Source organism: Terrapene carolina, unplaced genomic scaffold (genome assembly GCF_002925995.2).
Source record: "Terrapene carolina triunguis isolate 2854851 unplaced genomic scaffold, T_m_triunguis-2.0 Scaffold838, whole genome shotgun sequence".
Lineage (NCBI taxonomy): Eukaryota > Metazoa > Chordata > Testudines > Emydidae > Terrapene > Terrapene triunguis.
The window spans coordinates 13075354-13099075 of NW_020665189.1; the positions used below are offsets into that span (position 1 = coordinate 13075354).

Genomic DNA, 23722 nt, shown 5'->3' on the forward strand with positions numbered 1-23722 from the left:
CACACACACACACACACACACACACACACACACACACACACACACACTCCTATGTTTAACTGTGATAAGTTGAATTAAAACAATATTAACATTCAAATCTACCCAAGTTTATTTTTATTGTTGCAAAAATATACAAAGGCATTATTCAAATTAAAATCACACTTTGAGCAGAAGTATTGTTGCTTGCTTACTTTGTTGACCTAGCCTATCATCTGAGTCTACTTTACTAAATCTACATTGCACTCACTCTCTCTCTCACCCCCCCCCCCCACAGATATAGCTCATAGCACAGTGGTTTTATAGTCAATAACCCCCTCCTTTCACATAACTGCATAATTATGAGCTCATCTTGAAATATGAAATTTTAGAAAATATTTTGACAAACAGTTTAGTTTCATTTATAATACCTCATTATAGTGTACAATACATTTTACAACATCTTATAAAATTATCATCCAGTTAATGATATGGCATCCCATTATCACTTCCCTCTACTATTAAATCTAAGACAAGAAGTGGGGTGAAGCTGAAAGTTTAATGAAAAAAAGTATAGGGCTGATGGGTTAGTGGAAGTGATAATTAGTGAGGTTCTATTATAATGGTTTTTGTTACAAGTTCCTAATAACTTACTAATTCATTGCAAAGCCAGTGGTTCATCAAAGGTCATTCAAACACAACACTCAGTTTTGAATTATTTGTTACAAACCCGAACCAGAAAAAAAAATCACAACTAATAAAATCTAAGGCAGAGGGTCAAGCATGGAAAATATGCGCACAAACAGTTAAATGTATGATGAATTTATAACTGGGACCTTCTTTATTCTAGGACACAAAAGGTATGTCTACACTGCAATAAATAGATCCTCCCCTCCCCTGTGGGAGTGTCCCTGAGCCCCAACATCTACACTGCAATTCTAGAAACCCACAGTCCAAGCCTGAGTCAGCTGACTCGGGCCTGCCAGAGCTGTGCCATGCTTATTTTATTGCCAGGTAGAAGTACCCAAAGTGAACAAATTTCATGGTAACAACTTCTAAATTCTGTAGCAGGACCCTCTAAATTCCATGACAACCTTAAATTTATTCGCAAAAAAAATGAGGAGTCCTTGTGGCACCTTAGAGACTAACAAATTTATTTGGGCATAAGCTTTTGTGGGCTAGAACCCACTTCATCAGATGTATGAGGTGAAAAATACAGGATCAGGAATAAATACATGAAAGTATCGCCATGAAATATCCTTTATTCCCGCTTTCTTGCGGCATGCAAAAACACAGGTAAGGCTTCCTCTTGTGGGAAAATTTTCACAGCAAGAAGTGGCTGCAGGCAGGTCCTGTTACAATAAAACAGAAAAAAATGGGGTGATCCTGACAACAGCAAAATAGGGAATTCCATGGCATCTTGGGAAAATGCCATACTGTAGAATTACAGAGTCTATAGGGACCTGATTGAAATTAATGGAGTATCCCACAGTTGTCAGAGCTATTGTGTCAGACTCCCAGGAGATGCCAGATGACACTTACATCATTTTACCTCAGAATTGCAAACTGAGCAGTCAACCACATACATCATTTGGAACGGGAAGTACGCAATCAGGCAGTAACAGGGGTGGGGAGAAGCAAATACAGTGCAGTACTGTTTTAAATGTAAATTAGTACAAAATATAAAGGGAAAGTTTAAAAAAAGTTGGCAAGATAAGGAAACTGTTCCTGTGCTTGCTTCTTTTAAATTAAGATGGTTAAAAACATCATTTTTCTTCTGCATAGTAAAGTTTCAAAGCTGTATTAAGTAAATGTTCAGTTGTAAACTTTTGAAAGAACCACCATAATATATTGTTCAGAGTTACGAACAATATCTATTCCCGAAGTGTTTGTAACTCTGAGGGTTCTACTGTAGTTCACACCTTTGAGGTTTCTTTTGCAATCAAAATGTCTAGTATCTTTTTTTTCTTTTAATGAAAGCTCAGATTCTGGAGCACAATTCTGTGTCAGGGAGTGAATTCTACAGGAAATTGCACATCTGCAGAATAATTTGTGTTCTAGTTATAAGCAACTGAATTACATGGGTTATTATTGTAAAGTCTCAGTCAACATAAATGTAGGTGTTGCTACTGCACCATGCAGAACATTCCTTTTCTATGTAGAACTAAGCACTGTATTCCAGATGTCATCTACCTAGCTCCTTTGACATGCTTGAATATTTACCACCACTTGTATTTGTTCAGCATTGGTGTGCACCAAAGGGTTACTGGGTATCTTTTAAACCTGTGAAAACCGTCTTAAATTTTATCAACCAGTACGTCATATCCTTCTCTTGCTCAGTGTTTTAAAGCTTATGACCATTACTGATATATATATATTGCTTCATTTTTTGTGCCCAACTTCATTACCTTGCCTTTCTCTGCATTGAGTTGCATAAGCCATTTACCTGAACAAAATTGTAGATGATCTGTGTTACGTCCTTAAGTCACCTCTGCTAGTCAATTCCCTCATTCCCAAACTGCATCCTCTCAGAAGCGCCCTTGGGTTTTGAGATCAAATCAAAATTGTATCCACTTAAGCACCTGAGCTTTGATACCAGTCTTGATGACCTTTTAAATTTGTCATTTAAGAAGTACTTCACAAGCTTTCCTAAAGTACAGATAAAGTATTTCCATGCCCATTCACGTCAGCACTTGTATTATCTTTTTAAAAATCCTCTTCTGTGTGTTATGTATGGGCCTCCATTTTGTGAATATGCGCTAATCACTCTGGGCCAGATCTTCTCTCTGGGATGGCCTCGAGCCTCTGGCAGACCTAAGAAAATCTAGTTCTGGGGCACCTCTTCCCATTGCTCTCCAGCAACATCCTTGCTTCTGTGTGGGGAGGGGAGTCAAGCTAAGCTGTACTACTAAATAGAAAGATCTGGGCACAGCTCTGCAGGCTCTCCGCCTTGCGATATGTGAGTGCCCTGAAGGTCAATTGGACACTTCTAGTTTGTTTGGGTTTGTTTTACACTCTTCTCACCTGTTCAAATCAATATTATACTTCAAATCTTACATTAAATCTACAGCTTTCTTGTTGCTCTTGGATGTAAAGTGTATATTATCTTACTGCTAGTTCATCCCTCTTTAAAATGAGCCTGTAAAGAGAAAAGTGCATATGTAAAAATTGTACATTCTTATTTCAGAGATCTGCTCCCTTCGTATATCCCCATTTAGATCTACTCACTTTACTAAGTATCCCGCATCAGCCCATACTTTTTCCTTTTGTTAGTACTTAAGACTCCAGTTCACTCTCCAGCATCTGCAGTCATAGGTGCTGGAATTAGGGGTGCTGGGAGTGCTGCCGAAGCCCTTGGCTTGAAGTGGTTTTCAGTATATACGGTTTGGTTTAATGGCTCTCAGCACCTCCATTTTACAAATAGTTCAAGCACCCCTGTCCGCAGTGGTCCAATTAACACAAGTATATCAAATACAGAATTGTTAACTAAGTTCCACTTGCAGAATCTTTACTATTGATGAGCACCAAGAGAACTCTGCTTGGCTTTCAGGTCTCAACGTTTTTGGGGATGCCAGTTAAGAGAAAATCTCTAAGGGCTGGTCTATACTTAGCCGCTAGTTCGGCGGCTGGAAATCGAACTTCCTGGTTCGATTTATCGCGTCTGGTCTGGACGCGATAAATCGAACCAGGAAGTGCTCGCCGTCGACTGCGGTACTCCAGCTCAACGAGAGGAGTACCGCGGAGTCGACGGGGGAGCCTGCCTGCCGCGTGTGGACCGCGTCTGAACCGCGGTAAGTTCGAAGTAAGGTATGTCGACTTCAGCTACGTTATTCACGTAGCTGAAGTTGTGTACCTTACTTCGACTTGGGGGGTTAGTGTAGACCAGGCCTAACTGCGAACTGCCATTCAGACACGCAAACATGAAATCTCAAAAATCATTTTTAGAGAGTAGAAGCCACACTTTCATCATAACCTTCTATGTGCAACTTATGAAATCAGAAATATAAAGTTGAACAAAAATGCAAGGAAAAACAATATTGAGAGCAACATGCCCAAGAACAAGACAGTGAAAATAAGTAAAACATCTCAGTTGTAGAGCCCTAAATCTTGACCTGTTCTCTCTACATTTTCCCCATGTGGTAACATTTTATCTTTTGTTTTTGAGCATAAATAGAAGTCTCTGATTCCACAGTATCTTGGGGAAATGCCAAATTATGGTGTTCATTCTATTTTTGATTGAGACAGCAATAAAAAACAAGGTCAACACCAACTTAGGTTACCTTATGTGAGTAAATTTCTTTACAGATTTAGAATATACATCATAGTGGCATTACATGCTTAACTGTGGCATTTAATACTGTGAGCTTTAAAAGAATTTTAAAAGGACAAGCAATTTTTAAAAATTATTTGTCCTCTTATGCTCTTGTGTAATAAACCCTTTGCAGTACAAAACAAAAATATGATTTTTGTTACCAAATCTGTCTTCCATTTTGCTAGACTTCGATAGTGATGTTACAATAAGTGATGTAAACTTATCTTATTGTCTCCATGAAAGAAAAAGAAAAAATCAAACTTTTAAACAATTAAAAAAAATAAGAAGGGAAAGGGAAGACAAAAAAAATATAGGTCAACAGGGGCTGATGCAGTCCTACATCCCACAGCGTTTGACATATTTAGAGTTGATGGATGTTGTTCCTGAAAATTGTTCACCCTTTGGGATTCTCTCAACCAGTTAATGGTTGGTCCCACAAGGATGTTCTGTGTGTGTGTGATCCTGTGCAGAAACCATTTTCCATGAGAAATAGGGAGAACAATTTCCAAAAGGGTTGGAAGAGGTCAGGGCTAAGGGCTCATATCCCATGTTGCACTGTAGATGGGTGGCAAAGCTGTCACTCACTTGTGTGAGACCCAGGGACGCTGGCAAGAGTTCTATGCGACACTTCAGAACTCTCCCAGGGTCTCCTGACTGCAGCCTCTCAACTCATGCCCCATAAAATGTAGCCTGGGACTTAAAGCCACAATCTGGCCTTTAATTTAATGATAGTCTGATTTTTAATTTCCCCAATTTCCCCCTACTGTTACTCACACCTTCTTATCAACTGTTTGAAATGAGCCACCCTGATTACCACTACAAAAGTGATTTTTCATACTGTTGATAATATCCCACTTTAATTGAATTGTCTTGACCCCCCCCCACACTTGGTAAGGCAATTCCCATCTTTTCATGTACTGTTATATATATATATAACTACTGTATTTTCCACTCCATGCATCTGATGAAGTGGGTTTTAGCACACGAAAGCTTATGCCCAAATAAATTTGTTAGTCTCTAAGGTGCCACAAGTACTCCTCGTTGTTTTTGTTGATTTTCAGAGTCATTCTCTGCAGATCCTTATTTATCTATACAGTAATTATTTTAAATCCTGAATCTCATAGCAGATGCATTTAACATTTAGGCACAGATTAACACCATGTAACGCTGAAATATTTCCTTGCTCTATGGAAATTTGATATAGGTTTATTTCCCCTGCTTTTTGTTCTTCCCTATTCCTCAATATATATAGTTGAGGGCCAACTTAGATACAATTTTATCTGTCACTTTGGTAGTCTGACTCTTTACCTTAATAATATAACTTGAGTCCTGAGAGGTCTCCTCTGCCCACAAAACTGATTTTATTTACCTTCTGACATATAAATGTAAAGCTGAGAAAAAGAAGTTACTTCAAAACAATTGAAATATTTGATATTTTAGTTACATTACAGTAGAAGCCTTAAATACATTTAAAACATCATAATAATTTAAAAATATCTTTTTATGTTATGTCCTGCTGTTCCCAATGATAGTATCAGGTACCTGCAATTAAGGTGCTGATATAGGAAAGTGGCAGCCAAAACCAAATGTGGTCACCCTAACTCAATGATTGCTGACACAGATGCACCATCATAATACCCTTGGAAGAAAAAATAAGCCACCAGTAAAATATGAAGTATCATCCAGCTATCTTCTTTTATGCTATAGCTGGTTATTCTCCTTAAGATGTTAGCATTTAACCTGGTTTAAATTCATACCAATCTGAAAATTTTGCTCATGGGTACATCTGCACTATATTTGTTCCTTTCAGCATTTGCAGTGGTGCACTACTGGTGGGTATCTTGAGTCTACATGCTGTCTCCTGTTTCTATTTTTCATTACTATGGCCTGTGGTTTCTTTGATATGACATTGACACGCAGGTCTGTTTAACTCTCCCCTTTAATCACCGTAAATCAGGAATTGTCTAGTTGCCTTCATGACATCAATATTAGTAATTTTATGAATCCCAGTGAGAGGGATTGCCAACTGGTCCCAAGTGTATGCTGCATTGCACTCTTAGTCCATACCATTGACACGGTTGTTCTAACTCCATCCCAAAACACAACACTGACTTGCTTTCATAGTGCCAGCTGATCTTTCTTTTAATAACTAACTACCTTCTTGATACATAGACAAAGTGCTTACAAAATGTTACTTGGTTCAAAATACCACTTAGCAGGAAAGATCTTGATAGGTTAGTTAATTCCTTTTCCATCACCCATTTTGCTTACTATAATTTTGTTGAAGCACTTAATTCACTGGCTTTATTTTAATCACAAAACACTGAATCTTGAGTCATTCCATGTTCTCCAACATATTGCTCCCTACCTCTAATCTCTTCATTAGCTGATCAATAAAACATTCCATAACACAATCAGTAATTGTGGGTCAGAGCCTAGCCTTTAAATACCATAGAGTTGGGCACTCTATAAGAACCTGGATAGAATACAATTTACATTGCTTTGGGGATGCAAATGGGTCATAAAACTGCTATAACCAGCTAGCTGAAGATTCCCCCTGTGCAGGAAAATGATCATGGAGAACAGAGTGAAGGTAGCAAATTCCACCCCATCTTCCCTTGCAGCCCTGGGAGTAAAAGAGCTGGTCAGCGCACTGCTCTACTTCAACAATTCCTGGCTGGCATAAGGGCCACACTGGACAGTTGCAAAGCAGGATCAATAAGCTGCAACACCCACAAATGCAATTCATGGCAAATCAGTGTTTTACCCAGTAGAGTCTTGTACCCTACACCTGATCACAACCTCATAACGTCATCTGTCTTTTTAAAAAGAAGCCATCATTAGAATGGCTTTTGGAGGGGATGGGGAAGGTAATTAAAAGTTCATTTAGGATTTATTCATCAATTTACAATATTTATATACCAAGCAAATGATAGTGATCCTTTTAGTTTAAATGGCTTTACATTAGTTTCCATTACAAGCCAACCTCCTTCTAAAGTCAGTCTTATGTTTTCACAACATAGAATATAAGGGCACAAATATGCAGCTAATACTCATGCATTTCCAATGAGGTCTTACGTGAGTATAGGCCTAATTCTGTAACTAATGTAGGGTTAAATTAGCCTGCTCTTCAGCTGGTATAAAGTAGCACCACTGAAGAAGATTTTAATGGAGTGACACTGATTATACCAGCTGACGATCTGACCCATATCTTGTAAGGGGCAGGTTCTAACCTTTTATTCATGCTAAGTTGTACATTAGTGAGTAATTTGTGACTAAGTATCAGTAAGAGTGGCAGAACCTGGCCCTAACCAAATTCATGTGGGCATAGGTTGGGATTTGAGCATCTCCAATGTTATTCTTAGGGAGACAGCATCACTTCAAACCTACCTCTCACAATTAACAAAATCCCTGTATTAACACCCACCCTCCATGGTAAATTCTTTTTTACAGGGATTACAATTATAAATCACCATTTGCCATCAGTAACCACCCAGGATTGTGTGAGATACTGTTATTGCCACTTAATAGTGAGGTCACTGTCAGCAAATGTTTACTTTTTAAATAGTGCCCCCTGTAGATTAGACGCAACTAGCAGAGCACCAAGAGAACAGAAAGCTTTGGAACTCTGATAAATTTGAGTGTATACCCCACTACCTGTGGGTCCCAAAAACTGACTCTTTTTGCCTACCTAGGATAAGGCACACCCGGTGCAAGATAAATCAAACTTGCTTATAAATGTTTGCTGTACATTTTTTGGATGAACACCTGTAATGATTCAGGTAACCAGAAGCTCTGAATCCAGTTGATCGTGGTTACAAGAGTATTGTTTGCCCTTACATATTCACATTCTCGTTGGATGCCTCTCTTACAAGGGATCACACCAATTACAGACAGCATTATAAAAGTTACATTTCAAGACGTGATACTAAATTCTAGGATAATGTATTGAAAAAAAGTGTCAGGACTGTAAAAATAAAAAAAGTGTTGCTTTTCCAACTGGATCTTCAATATCCTGTTTTGTCAGGAAAGAATTTCTGCCCAAGTAAATCAGCAAATTTAAATGAATTTACATTAAATTATTTCAATTTATCAATATGCATTTCAAACCTATTAATTCAAGGCTCACACAATTCTAATTTAAGATAACAGTCAATCATACCAACTCTAAAAGCAAAAAATGAAAAAGAAAAAAAATAGTCCTAAACCTTGTCAATGGATTTGAATTAGCAGAAGTGTTGAAAATAGTAATATTAGTGTGATTTATAGCAATTAAGCTACCTCTGTACTACTTGGAAATGTACTGAGAAGTACCAACATTGATTTAATATTAAAAAAAAATTGACAGTTTATTATTTTGAAGTGGAATGATAGAATTTGTGATTAACATCTCAGTATCAAAAATGTCACCTTTTTAGAGTTGTAATAGTATATTGCAGTAAAGCAGCTGAACCATGTCAAGAAAAAGGGCATGCAGTGCTTTAAATAAACTCAATGAAATCTATGCATCATGAGTTCAACTAATGTGGTTGGGGCAAAGTATAAACTTCCATACCAAGAAATGTCTTGTTTTATGCCTATGACTCCTGAAACTGTACTGGAGAATGCATTTCTCTTGAAGTGTAGATTCTTGTTACTTCCTCTTCAAGAGAAGCATATCTAACAGGTTATTGATTTGGTTCTGAAGGACACAGTGGTTATTATGTAGGAAACCATTGCTGGACACAAGTGAAAGAAATTAATGATGGCTTTGTAAGTGTCCAGGCAGTGGTGCTGAACCCTAGTGGGGCACCTGTCAATCTATATGATAATACATTCCCAAACTTCATAAAATCAGTGATGTGAAAAGGAACTGATTTTTTGAGCTAAACAGGATTTGTCAGAGAGGGAGACTATGAAGTTTTCTGAAGTTAACACCTCTGCTTGTATAATAGACATTTCACATCTGTGTGAATATTTTACAGCCAACCATACGGAAACATTTATCATCATAAAAGCTTTACTAAATAAAGTGCTAATACCGTGCATTCAAAAGTGAATCTGATATACTTTGTCTTGCACATCATTTTATAGTGTCTTTCCTGTTTTGGTAAACAACATAGTTTGAAAAACTACCTTTTTGAAATGCATTTTATAGATAGCTTAGATAGATTAGCCAGAGGTAACTCTCAGGGTGAAAAGTGTTCACAAGCAAAACCCAATATGTTGGTCACTATATCCACCATGGTCAATATTAAAACTGCCATTGACCTCAGCAGGGGTAAACTCAAACCCAATCTTTGAGCTTGAATAGTAATGGAAAGAACTTCCTTAGTCAGTTCATTCATTTGAAACAATTACTGGGACTTATCCAAAGCCTACTGAAGTCAATGGGAGTTTTTTCATGGTCTTCAATGGATTCTGGGTCAGACCATTAAGTGAATGTATTGTATGCATGAGAGTACAAAGCACATAAGTTTATCAAATAGTAGAGTGAGTCAGTGTATATTTACATATATATATATATATATTTTTAACACTGGTTGTTTGCTTTCCTAATATCTGCCATTACTATTAAACACACAACCCCCGTAAACTTTGATGAAGAAATGCATGCCACAATATTCATGGAAATACAAAGATTATGGGCTAACTTCTTCCCTACTATTTCCCCTGAAATCAGCGAGAGTTGTTTGTATCTACTGAGGGCTAAATTTGGCTCTTTAAGTCTAACTTGGTCATATATTTCTAGCATTTTGAAAAGTTTCACTTGTTTTTTGTTCATCTTCTTTAACATTTAACTGCTTGCATTTCAAATCCTAACATACTGGCACTGCTGAAATTGGCATGAGCAGGGGTGGGGACTGAATATCCACTTGGCCTGGAAGAAAGCTTAAAATAAAATAAAAGTCCTTTTCAGATAAATACCTGAAGGTGCTGAATGTGCCAACACACCATAATTTAAAATCCCCAGATAACATAGTAGGGAGTCTATTGCAGTAACTGACATCAAGCAGTTGCCTTGAATGTTTCTATTGATGCCACAGTGGAACACTATTCTTGTGGTTCCTCTTTATCTCCCCAAAATGGCTTATTTCAGAATTAAACTTGATTGTTTTTGTTTTTTTTAGAGTGACTTTGGCTTATACACTCCTGCCTTATTCACATTTTAGTGTGGAGAATTATTGAAGGCAGGCACTGCATTGCTATCCATAGCAAATCATCTTCACTAGCTAGGCATTTTTTAAAGTAGGCACAGAATGTTGCTGAGAAATGAGTTTTAAGTTGTTTTATATGAAATTTTTAAACTAATTTGTAAACATTTCAAGTAGAGTTAGCTTAATGTAGTTTTTATTCACAACAAATCATTGCCCATGTGTTTTGTCCTACATGGGTTGTGCATTATGTAATTTACCTTTTTTTTTTAATTAAACAGCTAAGAATCTATACTAAACAGATATATACATATCTTTTTGAGTCACTCTGATACATATATTTGCATTATAAAACCTTGCATGTACTTACCATTAAATTATTAGAAACCTTAGATTCAGATAAAGCTTTCAAAATTTCATGAGAACACCTGAACAACAGTCCTATTGACTATGAGTTAATATGATTTTAATAAGTTGAAAACTGTTAACCTTAGTTCACATTGTGGGTAAAATCATATATATGAATTTTTTTTCTGACAAGTTTCTTCATACTTGTCATTATTAAATTTCACAATCTGCTCCAAGTTTCCTCTTCAGTAACAGACATGAAGCATTGCTGTCTGTAAATTAAAGTATAAAATAAGGTGGTATTCTGAGGACATCTTTAAGAGAAAACCCAGGCTGCCATTAAAAAAACCCTGCAAATACCTACAAACAAATAGAATATTTCTAGATATAGGTCATGGTTTTTCAAATCACATTCTTTGCTATGCAGTTTATTGGAGAATAAGAGCTCCATTCATTAACATGTTATTGAAAACATATACTACCAGTACATTATATAATAATTTCTCCTGTCATTTCTGGTAAAATTAATTTTTTTAATTTACTTTTTTTTTAAGGCAAGTGGACAAGGAAAAGTAAGAACTTTTAAGTGACTCATTTATATGCAAAAAATACCACCAGATGTTCTTATAGATATAGATTAAAACATATATTCAAGAAACAGGCCTACCGTTTTCCTCATCTGACTTATTTTCATTGTCAGAGTCAGTCAGCGTAAGGGCCGAGTTTTCACGACTTGACAGACCGGAACTACGCCTGGATTTTATCCCTCTCCCCCACAGCCTTATAGCATGCTCTGGAGACATTCCTCCCTCTGTGTCTGAGTCAGCATCAGACCCGGTGCTCAAGGAATAGCCTTGATGAAGTATTCCTATGTCTGAGCAGTAGCCACTTCGATGGGGAGATGGCTCACAGATTCCTAGTTCTGCAAGGGTGAAGTTAGTTCCTAGGAGGACAGTAAAGAAACAAAAATAATTAGTCAAAATATTTAAAATAAAATTAACAGACCATCTTATCTTCTCATAGATATGGTATATATCACGCCTTCATAATGAATTGTATATGGTGGACAGATCTGTAAGGGTATGGCAAGGCTCATCAGAAGCATATGGTGTATAGCAGAGAGAGAGTTGTGAAACACACAAAATAAAAGATAAAACTCCTCAAAATCTGAGCCGTTCCTTCCTCTCCCACATTTTGGCCTCAAATCTGTAAACACTTAGGCAGATGATTAATATTATGCACATAAGCAGTCCTATTGACTTCACATGCTTAATATTATTTGAGGCCTTTGTTACGAACTATTTCACCAAAACCATTGCTACATAATGTCATTTTTATCACTTGTAAGGTGGACAAAAGCAACCCATTTCGGAGCAAAAGAGGACCACCACTTCCAGGAAGAAATAGCTTTAAAATTCAAACTATTTTTCATTGAAAATGTGAAAGATTTAATGTAACTTAGTGCAAACAATTTGAGTGCAGAGTCACCCAGAATAGTGGAAAACTGTACATAATATGAAAAACTGTCAATTTTGCACAGCTTTAATATGTGGGAAGGTTAGATATTTTGGGTCCCCTGTTACATCTGAAATAGGTGTCACATGTTTTCTCCATTCACAGAAGTTTTGCCCCCAACAGAAATGTTATGAGTAACGTTACTGTGTCAAAAAATGACAACAGGAGAATAGCATGATGTCTGAAGGCAAACCTTCTAGGATTCATGTCAAAACATGGTGGCTCATAATGTGACTCAGTAAGTTGGTAGGTGACTTGCTGGCTCATCGCTAACCATGTATCTTTTTAGACAATAAGGGACAAGGAACTTAAAATATATCTATAAGGAAATATTCACTGGTCTCTCTGGCTTCGCTGGTTTTGAAAAGCATGGGCGATTTCAGTTCCCCATGCCAGACTAGAAATGAACACCAAAGACAGATTCAAGTCACTGGAAATACAGCTGTCGACTATCTAATTCATATTGTACACAGTGCAACTTAGTCTGAGGTCTGTGGTTCCAAAATGGTGCTTTTATAGCCTATTTAAACAGTCTACTTTTTTTCCTACACATGTGTATCAAATCAAGACACCCGAAGACAGATTATAAACAGGCATCTGTTGTACACGATATTTTTATTAATAAATATGCTTCATTAACCAGTTTAAAAAAAGTAACAATTCCATTCACACAGATCAATCAAGACAGATGATATATTTAAAATATCTAGTTAAATCAATCTACATAAATCTTTTCCAAGTCCCACAAGATCATTTAACTCAGTGATCTCAGACCTCAGTGGTTCAGGAGCCAAATTAGTGATCACATTACCCAAAAGAGCCACAGTAATGTGAATTCATTGCTTCATTTACTCTAGTACTATTCATATTTAAAAAGTATAATGGGGAAATATTTAGTTTTTTTAATATATTATTCTCACAGCAAGTAAATTAATAACTTAGTGCAAGTTGATAACTTGATTGGTTAACAACATAGTAAAAGCATCCTCATTGGTTAATAATTAAATCACAGTGTTTTAATATTGTGTGCTGCAAAGAGTCGCAAGACACACTTAAAAAGCCACTTGTGGCTTGTGAGCTGCAGTCGGAGTATCACTGATTTAAATGCATAAAGTATTTTGAGATTTGGGTTGAATGAAAAATGCAAAGTAATGTTTTACTTAACCTTTATCCCCAAACCCACCAGTTAAAGGAAGAGCATATGATTTCTCTTTCAGAAGGATTAAGTTAGGTTGATATAAGGCAGCATATATTGACCTAACTCTGTAAGTGTCCACACTAAAATGCACCTCCCACTGATGTAAATCACTGCACAGACTTCGGGCTAGTCTACACTGGCATGCTAAAGCGCTGGATTGTGTGGTCGCGGCAGAGCGCTGGGAGAGAGCAGTCCCAGCACTCTAAAAAAAAAAAAAGCCCACCTCCGCGAGGGGACTAGCTACCAGCGCTGGTGCATGGTCTACACTGGCACTTTACAGCACTGAAACTTGCTGCACTCAGGGGGGTGTTTTTTCACACCCCTGAGCGAGAAAGTTGCAGCACTGTAAATTGCCAGTGTAAACAAGCCTTTAACAACTCCATCTCCACAAGAGATGTAGCACTTAAGTAGATATAGTTAGGTCAACACAGCGTCAGCATAGATACCGCATTGCTTACATCGACTGCCTTTCAAAAGCTGTCCCACAATGTCCCACACAGACAGTTAAATCAGCAAAAGCACTCCTGGCGAGGACACACACCGCCAACACAAGGAGCATAGTGTAGACATGCAAAAGCAGTTTAATTACTGTGGTGGTAGTAAATCAACCTAACTTAGGTCAACTTAATTTTGTAGTGAAGACTTGCCTTAAGCTGTTTGCTTGACCAGTAGAGGATGGATGTGCTCCTGAATAGCAACTTTCAGCTCCTGAGACACCCCACTTTAGCCAATACACCAAACAGCATTAATAGATTGCATCCTTCCTCTGCTAGGAGGAATGTTGCAATAAGGTGGTAGTGAGTTAGAGAAATAAAAAGGGAGAAGGGACATTTCTAAGGGAACAAATTAGTCAGCTGTGATGTTTAAAAATAAGATAAAAAGAAAAACAAACATACAAACAAAGAGTCACCTCCTTTCCCTCAAGACTTAATTAAGGGAAATTAACCCAAATGTTTTCAGTTAAGAGTCTATTCTGCTTGAATTCACTGCCTGGTAAAATAATTACAGGTGTTGTGGTGTGTGTGTTGAGAATATGACACTTAAGATGTGCCAACCTTTTGCAAGAGAAACCCCATATTATGTGAAACTCCACTACTTTGTTTTCAGCATGTAAAAAAGAAAATACCCAGATTTTGAGAGAAATGTATTTTGATTCATGGCCCTTGCCTCAAGATTCAAAGCAAAGCTTTATGACATCTGTAGTTTGGCAGTGATTCTTTAAGTAATCTTCATTATTCCATTTGAATTTCATAATGAAATTTTGATAACTGTTCACATGGTAGGTCGTCTGGGTTGAACACAATCCCATGGATTTTAGTGATCACTTACAAATTGTGCACAGTCCATAGACATCAATAAAACTTGCCAGATTTTTTTTTTTTTTAAAGTTTTGCCTTTGCCATTCTGGATTCAAACTGATCTGAAACTTAGAAAGCAACTTAATGGTATAAAACCATCCATACTGAACCAAAGAAGTGCCTCATACACAATGTGAACAGCATCCTGCAATTTTGGCACATTTTGAATGGCACAGTGCAGAATCAAGGACCTACTGAAACTTATGTGAAACATACCCAATGTGAAGTGATGCTAAAATTATTACCCATCCCAACTACAACAAAGGTGGAAATATGCTTTTAAAAAAGGTTTTGTTTTGGGGTAACATAAGTATGTATGAACACAAACCTATTATGAATATATTAGCTTAATTAAGCTTTTATATACACAGTTAAGTATTTTAATACTACTCTGTAGATTTTAATAGCCTTTAAATGCCCAGATGTTTACACTCTAATGAACATTCGGTATTGACATAAAAAACAAACTATAACATTTGATGCAAACAGTGAACTTAATATGACTGTTCATGTTATTTTCTCTGAGATAAATGGAAGTGGGTTGAAGAGAGGTAATAGAAACAGAATTTACTTTTTCAGCTGTTTTGGCTTCTATTAAGTGGGAGTATGGAAAAATGTATGTGGTTTCCAGAGATAACAGTATAACTATACAAACAGACCAAATTAGGAATCAGATGTAGGAATTCGGCTAGACCACTGGTCCTTCTAAGGTCAGGATCCTGTCTCCAACAGAAGTTAGTACGAGATTCTTTTGCAAGAAACCCTGTCATGACAGGGTATAGTTATAGAATAACACCATAGGGGAAGCGTCTTCCTTCTCCAGTTAGTGGCTGGTTTGCATCCTGAAAAATGAGTGTTTATCCCTTTGGGTTGTTTTTTTTTAATCCCATCTAGTATCATTATGTTCTCATAAGTAGAAATGGATAATCTTGCTAAACTCCCGGCCTCTGTGATACCTATGGAAATAAGTTTCACAGTTTAATTATGCATTGTATACAAATATTTCCTATTACCAGTTTTAAATGTTGCCATTCAGTTTCATTGACTGTCCCCTGGTTTTTGGATTTTAAGAAAAGGCATGAGTGCTCCTATTTACCCTGTCTTCTGTACAGCATTCTCTAATTTCACATACCGATATCATATCCCTGCTTACTCATCAGCTCTTGAAACTAAAACAATCCGTATCTTCTCTAACATAGTGATTGTGCTCATTAATATATTATTTGTCCAACTGTAACTGTGCACTAGGGTTCAAGTGGTATTAATAAACCACTTTTTTTATTCCTGCATGGGATAAAAGTCATTATTATACTCCGATGTATGGATGCAATTTAAAAAATAGCAAATTGAAAGAATCCAGCATTTCTTTAGCAAGTCAATTATGTTTATGTCAAGAATCAACAATGTACCCAAATTCACTTCCTGGGTTCTGACACTCAGTAGACTCCAGCATGTGGGAACCTCATGCCAAATAGTTTGCCAGAAGCAGAGGCAGAGTAGTGCAAAACACCCATAATCTCCACTCTTCAGCAGAGTGGGCCAGCCAGCATAGGCCACATAAAAGGACAGGGCCTGGGAAGCTACAGAGTCATTTTGGCCAGATGATCCAATTCTGTATCTCGCTCAGGAAGAGCCCTCCATCCTTTAGAGCCTGAGATAAAATAAAGCTGAAGCTCAGAGAGCACCCAGGCAAGGGGAGCAGTGGTATCTGTTGCCAACTCTGTGACCTTGTGAGAACAAAGGGAAAAGAGTTCAATCTACACTGTTCTGCATCCACAGAGAAGGAGGGAAGCTGGCCCCCTGAGCTGAAATTCACTACAAGTAATTTACTACTTTTAGTAGTAAAGCAGATGGCTGGATTATTTTAGTGCTACTTAGTGTAGTCCAATAGTGCTGTACATGGGACCCAAAGAATATCTGCACTACAGTGAAGCTTTACTTGCAAAGTAGGAGGTTAGTATAAAACACTATGTGAGTTGGAATCCAAAGTACCAAAATGTAATTCAGAATCTATTCTTACTCTGCCTTCAGACCACAGGCAAAGACTTAACGTGCTTTACAGGCATGTATCGCACTGTTGGTGACAAAACAAACAAATAACACTTCCACCAAATGAGTGGAATAAAGAGCTTTGGTTCTTTAAAATAACATGTTGCAATGAAAGCAACCCATCAGTAATTAAAAAAAATAAATTCTCCAGGAATCAGAAGTCTTTGGAATATTATAGGAGCTATTAACCAGCAAGACATCTTCAGTTGTGATTATTTTAATTAAACTTCGGCAGTTAATTCCATATGTTTCGTTAAGGTACAGATAACCTGCCATGTAAAAGTAGGCTATTGATCTTAAGTTCACAATATCAAGAGATAGAAAGGAACTACTGGATCATCAAGTCCAGGATGCAAGTGCATTATGTAGTTTCCCAGTAGTACAAAAGCAGTTTTCAAACATATAAATTGAAATCAATATTAAGCTACCGGTAATATACTAATACAGTTTTCAAACTGACTTTTACTACCGTAAGCTACTACATCGCTTATGTGGCTACATAAATATTCCCACTGGGTGCGATTAAATGAATGAAGTACAATTCTATTCACTCTCTCAACACACAAAGATCGGAAAACAAAGCCTGTGGTATTTTCACCGGTTCTTTAGATAGAGGTTTAGATTGGTTAACAGCACATTATAGGAACACAGGAATTGCCATACTGGACCAGACTCAAGGTGCTTCTAATTCAGCATCCTATCTCTGACAGTGGCCAATACAAGATGCCTCAGAGGGAGGACACTGCAATAGGTAGACCTGAGATAATCTGCCCTCCACATTAGGTCTCATCCTGATCTCTAACAATTAGAGATCGGCCTAAGCCCTGACGCATGAGGTTTATATACTCCTTGCAAAATTATAACAACTGTGGATATTCTAGATGTCCACTTAAGTGTCTAATCCCTTTATAAATCTTGCTAAATTCTTGGCCTCAATGACTTCCTGTGGCAATGGGTTCTTCAGTCTAAGTGCTGTGTTGCATGAAAAAGTTTTGAATTTGACAACATTTCATTTCATTTCATTGAAAGTCTCCCCTTCTTGTGTTACGAGACAGGGAGAACAGACACGCCTGACAGACACTTCTCTACTTATTTTATACACTTTTATCATACCCGCTTTTATTCATCTTCTAAGGTAACAATACTAATCTTTCAATCTCCTAATATTTTATATATGTCAATGCTATCTTAGGCTTCCTTTTTCACAGTTTATGTTCCATTCCACATCCCAACGTATTAGATATTGGCTCAAATTGTATATTATTGTGCATTTTAGATTCAGACTCCAAAACTGAAGATATTTGCTCGGAGGAGTCTGAAGATCCAAGCCTCTGATTATTGCTCTCCTGCATTTGTGACTTTCTTATTGTTTTACCCAAATTAAGATTCTCAGAAAAATTCCTTTAATACGCGCACTTGCTTATATATCCTTTGCACTTATACATCACCTTGCATTTCAATTGTTTTAATGTGAAAAAGAAAAAGGGACATTTTCTGTGTTATGCGCAGGAAATTAACCACATGGCTCTGAGATTAATGGGGTTTGCATGATTAAATTAAAATGCATATGCCTGGAAAATTCTCCTATTTAACACTGTTGATGTCACAGAGGGTAGAAACCTCCCATTCAGAAAAAGACTCCACACCCATTCAAAGGATAGCACCATTAAATTACTGAGCTTGAGGCAAGAATTAGTGTGTGAATTCAATGGTCTGTGTTACACTGAGTTCAGGGTTAGCCATTTCTTCTATGCAACCATCTATTTTAAAAAATTCAAATCCCCACAAATTCCTTTGCTGCCAAAAAAAGGAGCAAGTATAAGATGTAGTGTACTTATAGGGCAGACCTGAATGTGGCCAAATTCCTTAAAACACCAGGGAACAGGTCTACTTGAAGAGCAGACCCTCTCAGTGGAAAAGATATACAGCTGATTCTAATGCCAACAGGTTTTGAAAGAGATAGCATACAGAAACATAGCAGGGATGAATAGGTGGACCTTTACCGTGCAGCTATGTGTAATGGTTAACCACAGAGCAAAAAGGTCAGCAGACTACTTATTTTCTGTACTTCAAGTATTATTAGGTTCTAGCTACTGCTTGCCCACAAAGCCAAACATTTCATAATTAAACCAATGTATAACTTTAATTGCTTAGCGTTAATGATCTTACATTTATAAAGCACCTTTCAGCCAAATAGATAATAAAGTGGTTTACAGACTTTACTAGCTGAGCGTACCAACTGTATGGGAACACGGCAGGAATCACCACATCTATCAATAAAGTGCAGCCACCTCAACAGTGCACACAGAAGTGGCACAATAATGAATAGTGTTTGTATACGATAAACACTCACATTGGAATTTTGTGAGGGTTCAGAACATGTTGTTTTCTAGGTAATAAACGTTTAAATTAAATACACACATTAAAGCTTCTTAGCAATCAAAAGATCATCTGTTAATCTAAGAAAGTTTACTGAATGAAACTGGACTGAACCAGCCAAAGAGAGCTTTGTTTTCTAGTATTTGATTAGTCACAACAAAATCCTTTTGATTTTCTTCTTCACAATCCTGCTGTTCCTCACTGCTAGCTCAGAGACCACAAAGTCTAATATTACAGATTGGATGAGGGGTTTTGGGGGGAGGCAGGGAGGGGAGGTTGTTGACAACCAGTTTGTTTATAGTAGTAGTATATTACATTAAAAATATTTTAATAGATCATTAAGGTTGCAAAGCCATGCACCAAAACTTCAAAAATGCCAAACGTAAGATTGACCATGCAACCTTGATTCAGCCCTGTTGTGAATATCCATTTATGACTTTAATTACATGATCTTATACTATTTTTTTCCGCAAGACACCTGCCTCATTCAGTGAATGGGTAGTTATTCAGTATTTCTTTTTTATCCTCTTTCCATGTGTGGTCCTAGTCTTATTTACAACACCATTCAAATCATGCACCGAATTAAAAAATTACAAATTTCTTCATGGGGCTCATTAGTATAATATCTCAGTGATTCAAAATTTCAATCAATCTGCTCCACACCCCTGTGAGGAGACCTGTTATCACCTGTGACAGACCCAGAACAGTGGGGTACAGGAGTCTGGTAGAGGGCAAATATACTGGTCACTGGATGAGTAGTTTTCTGTTCCCTGAGTGACCAGAGAACGGTCAGGAGTAATCAGGAACCTGCTAGAACCAGTTAAGGCAGGCAGGCTAATTAGGACACCTGGAGCCAATTAAGAAGAAGCTGCTAGAATCAATTAAGGCAGGCTAATCAGGGCACCTGGGTTTTTAAAAGAAGCTCACTTCAGTTTGTGGTGTGAGTGTGAGGAGCTGGGAGCAAGAGGCGCAAGGAGCTGAGAGTGAGAGGGTGAGGGTGTGCTGCTGGAGGACTGAGGAGCACAAGCGTTATCAGATACCAGGAGGAAGGTCCTGTGGTGAGAATAAGGAAGGTGTTTGGAGGAGGCCATGGGGAAGTAGCCCAGGGATTTGTAGCTGTCATGCAGCTGTTACAGGAGGCACTATAGACAGCTGCAGTCCACAGGGCGCTGGGCTGGAACCCGGAGTAGAGGGTGGGCCCGGGTTCCCCCCAAACCTCCCAATTGACCTGGACTGTGGGTTCTTCCAGAGGGGAAGGTCTCTGGGCTGTTCCCCAACCCACATGGTGAATCTCTGAGGCAAGAAAATCTGCCAATAAGCGCAGGACCCACCAAGATAGAGGAGGAACTTTGTCACACACCCTTTTACAGTTGGAAAACAGACTTTATGTCAGAAAGGACCATCATGATTATCTAGTCTGACCTTCTGCACGCACATTGCAGGCCACAGAACCTCACCCACCCATTCCCATAATAGACCCATAACCTCTGGCTGAGTTACTGAAGTCCTCAAATCAGGATTTAAAGACTTCAAGTTACAGAGACACTAGTTTAAATCTGCAAGTGACCCATGCTTCGTGATGCAGAGGAAGGCAAAAAACCCACCAAGGTCTCTGCCTTCCCAACCCTGTAGGGCGATCAATTAGACCCTGAGCTTTTGGGCAAGATCTAACAGACACACACCTGGGAAAGAATTCTCTGAAATTACTCAGAACCCTCCCCATCTGGTGTCCCATCACCAGCTGTTGGAGATATTTGCTGCTAGCAGATGCAGATCAGCTAAATGCCATTGTAGGAGTCTCACCATAACATCCCCTCCATAAACTTATCAAGCTCAATCTTGAAGCCAGTTATGTTTTTTGCCCCCCATTGCTCCCCTTGCAAGGCTGTTCCAGACCTTCATTCCTCTGATGATTAGAAACCTTCATCTAATTTCAAGTCTAAACTTGTTGATGACCAGTTTATATCCATTTGTTCTTTTGTCCACATTGGCACTTAAATAACTCCTCTCCCTCCATGGTATTTTCCCCTCAGATGTATTTATAGAGAGCAATCATATCTCCCCTCAGCTTTTGTTTGGTTAGGCTAAACAAGCCAAGCTCTTTGAGTCTCCTCTCATAAGGTAGATTTTCCATTCCTTGGATCATCCTAGTAGCCCTTCTCTGCATCTGTTCCAGTTTGAATTCATCTCTCAAACATGGGAGACCAGAATTGCACACAGTATTCCAGATGAGGTCTCACCAGTGCCTTGTATAACGATACTAACACTTCCCTGTCTCTACTGGAAATACCTCACCAAATGCATCCTAGAACCTCATTAACCTTTTTCACCTCCACATCACATTAGTGGCTTATAATCATCCTGTGATCAACCAATACACCTAGGTCTTTTTCCTCTATCACTTCCAACTGATATGTCCCCAACTTATAGTAAAAATTCTTGTTAGTCCTTAAGTTCAGGACCTTACACTTTGCACAATTAAATTTTATCCCATTTCTTTTACTCCAGTTTTCAAGATCTTCTTGTATGATATTCCAGTCCTCTTCCAGATTGGCAATACCTCCCAACTTTGTGTCTGTAGCGGGGTGGTTACCCCGCTCCTGCCCTGAAGGGCTTAAAACAGCCCTGGGAGAGGGCTGTGGCAGGGGAAAAGCTGGGCTGATTGGGAAAACAGCCACAGCTGTAGCCAGTGCAATCAGGGCCCAGCTGTCCCTTATAAGAGGGCAGTGGGCCTGAAGGACAGAGACACACTCTCTCTTCCTTTTGAGAGAAGGTCCTGGCTGCCTGGGAAGCTGAGAAGGGTACCTAGGGTGGAGCAGTGCTGGGGAAGGGCAAAGGGAGCTGAGGAGCTCCAGCCTAGCAAAGCCCCAGGCTGCAGGCTGAGTTAAGGGCCCACAAAGGTACAGGGGCTGCAGAGGGGCAGCCCAGATATAGGCAGAGGCAGCTATCCCAACCCCCCTTGCCGATGAGGAGTGGTTTATAGACTGCAGTCTGCCCCAGGGAGTGGGGGCTAGATGGTGACTGGCAGTAGCCACTGAGGTAAGGTGGGGATAGGAGGTTGGGGGTTCCCCGGGGTGGGAAGATCCAAATTGCGGCTTACTGCTGGGGGCAGGACTCTGACATAGAGGGGCACTGGGGTCCGTGAGGGACATGGGGGCCAGCGGCAGGCGGGACACCGGCCTGCAGAGGGCGCTCCAGGCTGGGAAGAGCTAATTCCCTAGACGACCAGCAGGAGGTGCCGCCAGGTGAGTCGATGCCCCGTTACACTGTCATACGCAAATTTTATAAGCGCACTCCCACTTTTTGTGCAAAGGTCACTAATGAAAACGTTAAATAAGGTTGGTCTCAAGACCAATCACTGAGGAACTCCACTAGTAACCCCCCTTTGCACTTTTATATGTTCATGACAGCTCCTGTCAACTTCAGTTGCAGTCATGAGTGCTCAGCAATTCTGGAAATTTGGCCCCAGTTTTCACAGGTTAGGAACCTACAAAAAGAGGAACACAATTAGTGACTTAAGAAGAACACTTTGGTTTACGTGACTTGCCCAGCACAGCATAGAATGCTGTAGCAAAATCCAATTCTCCAGGGTGGCATTTAATTCCTCAAACATCCTTTCTCCTCCTGTAATCCTCTGCCTCGCCAATTACCCACCTTCAAACTTTTGCAACCAGTGAGATATAGGTCCCACACACAACAGCCTCCTTCACTACACAGCCCTGTGTCTGTCCTGTCCTGTGCACTGGTAGAAGCAGTGGGGCGGGGGGGAGGGACGGGAGGTGGGGAAATAGTACAATTAACTCATTTCTGCTCTTTCAGTGCTGCCAGCTCTTGCGATTTCTTCACGAGTCCTGCAAGTATGGCTGGGTTGCAACCAGTCTCATGGTGATGCAAGAAACTCCAGCCCACTTGAGAATTTCAGCCCCAGCCCCCACCTGGGGGAAACCCCCACAGTTGGCTACCTCCCCCGCCCCTGCGGAACAGCAGCCAACCAGAGTAGCTTCAGGAAGCAGGTGGTGTTCTCCCCCCATCCTCAGGAGTTGACACCATTCTCGCAGAAGGGGAGACGAGAATAGGAAGAGCCCAGAAGCTGATGGCAGCTCTGCTCCCTCCTGCTTCTCCCCGATGCTCTGCCTCTCTGCAACACAAGGCCTAGGAATGGGCAGAAGGAGGTGAAGAGCCCCTGGAGGAGCAAAGTGAGGCTGAGGGGGTAAGAACTGATGGGGCAGAATAATTCCTGGGCAGGGGATGGGCAGATGTAGGGGTAAGAGCTCCTGCATCAGCATCCAAACTCCCCTTAATAAATGTGGTAATATGATTTTTTTTTAATCCTTTGGGATTGGCAATACTGCCTCTTACCCTTCTGCATTCTAGTCAGGTGATTCCTTCTTTTTCCTTGCTGCCTGGGTGCCAGTAGAGCACAGGAGAGACAATTCTCCTGCTCTGAGTTCCA

General features: G+C 39.2%; 1 protein-coding gene across 2 annotated transcripts in view; it reads right to left on the bottom strand.

Moving 5' to 3' along the window:
- Positions 1-23722, bottom strand: part of TENM2 (teneurin transmembrane protein 2) — an 828204-nt gene that overhangs the window by 718877 nt on the left and 85605 nt on the right. The window contains exon 2 of one of the 2 annotated variants that reach the window (XM_026660851.1): positions 11438-11713. In XM_026660851.1, the coding sequence (XP_026516636.1) occupies positions 11438-11713 (276 nt within the window). Of the gene's footprint in view, positions 1-11429; positions 11714-23722 lie in introns of both variants that reach the window. The other variant, XM_026660852.1, reaches the window with a different exon arrangement.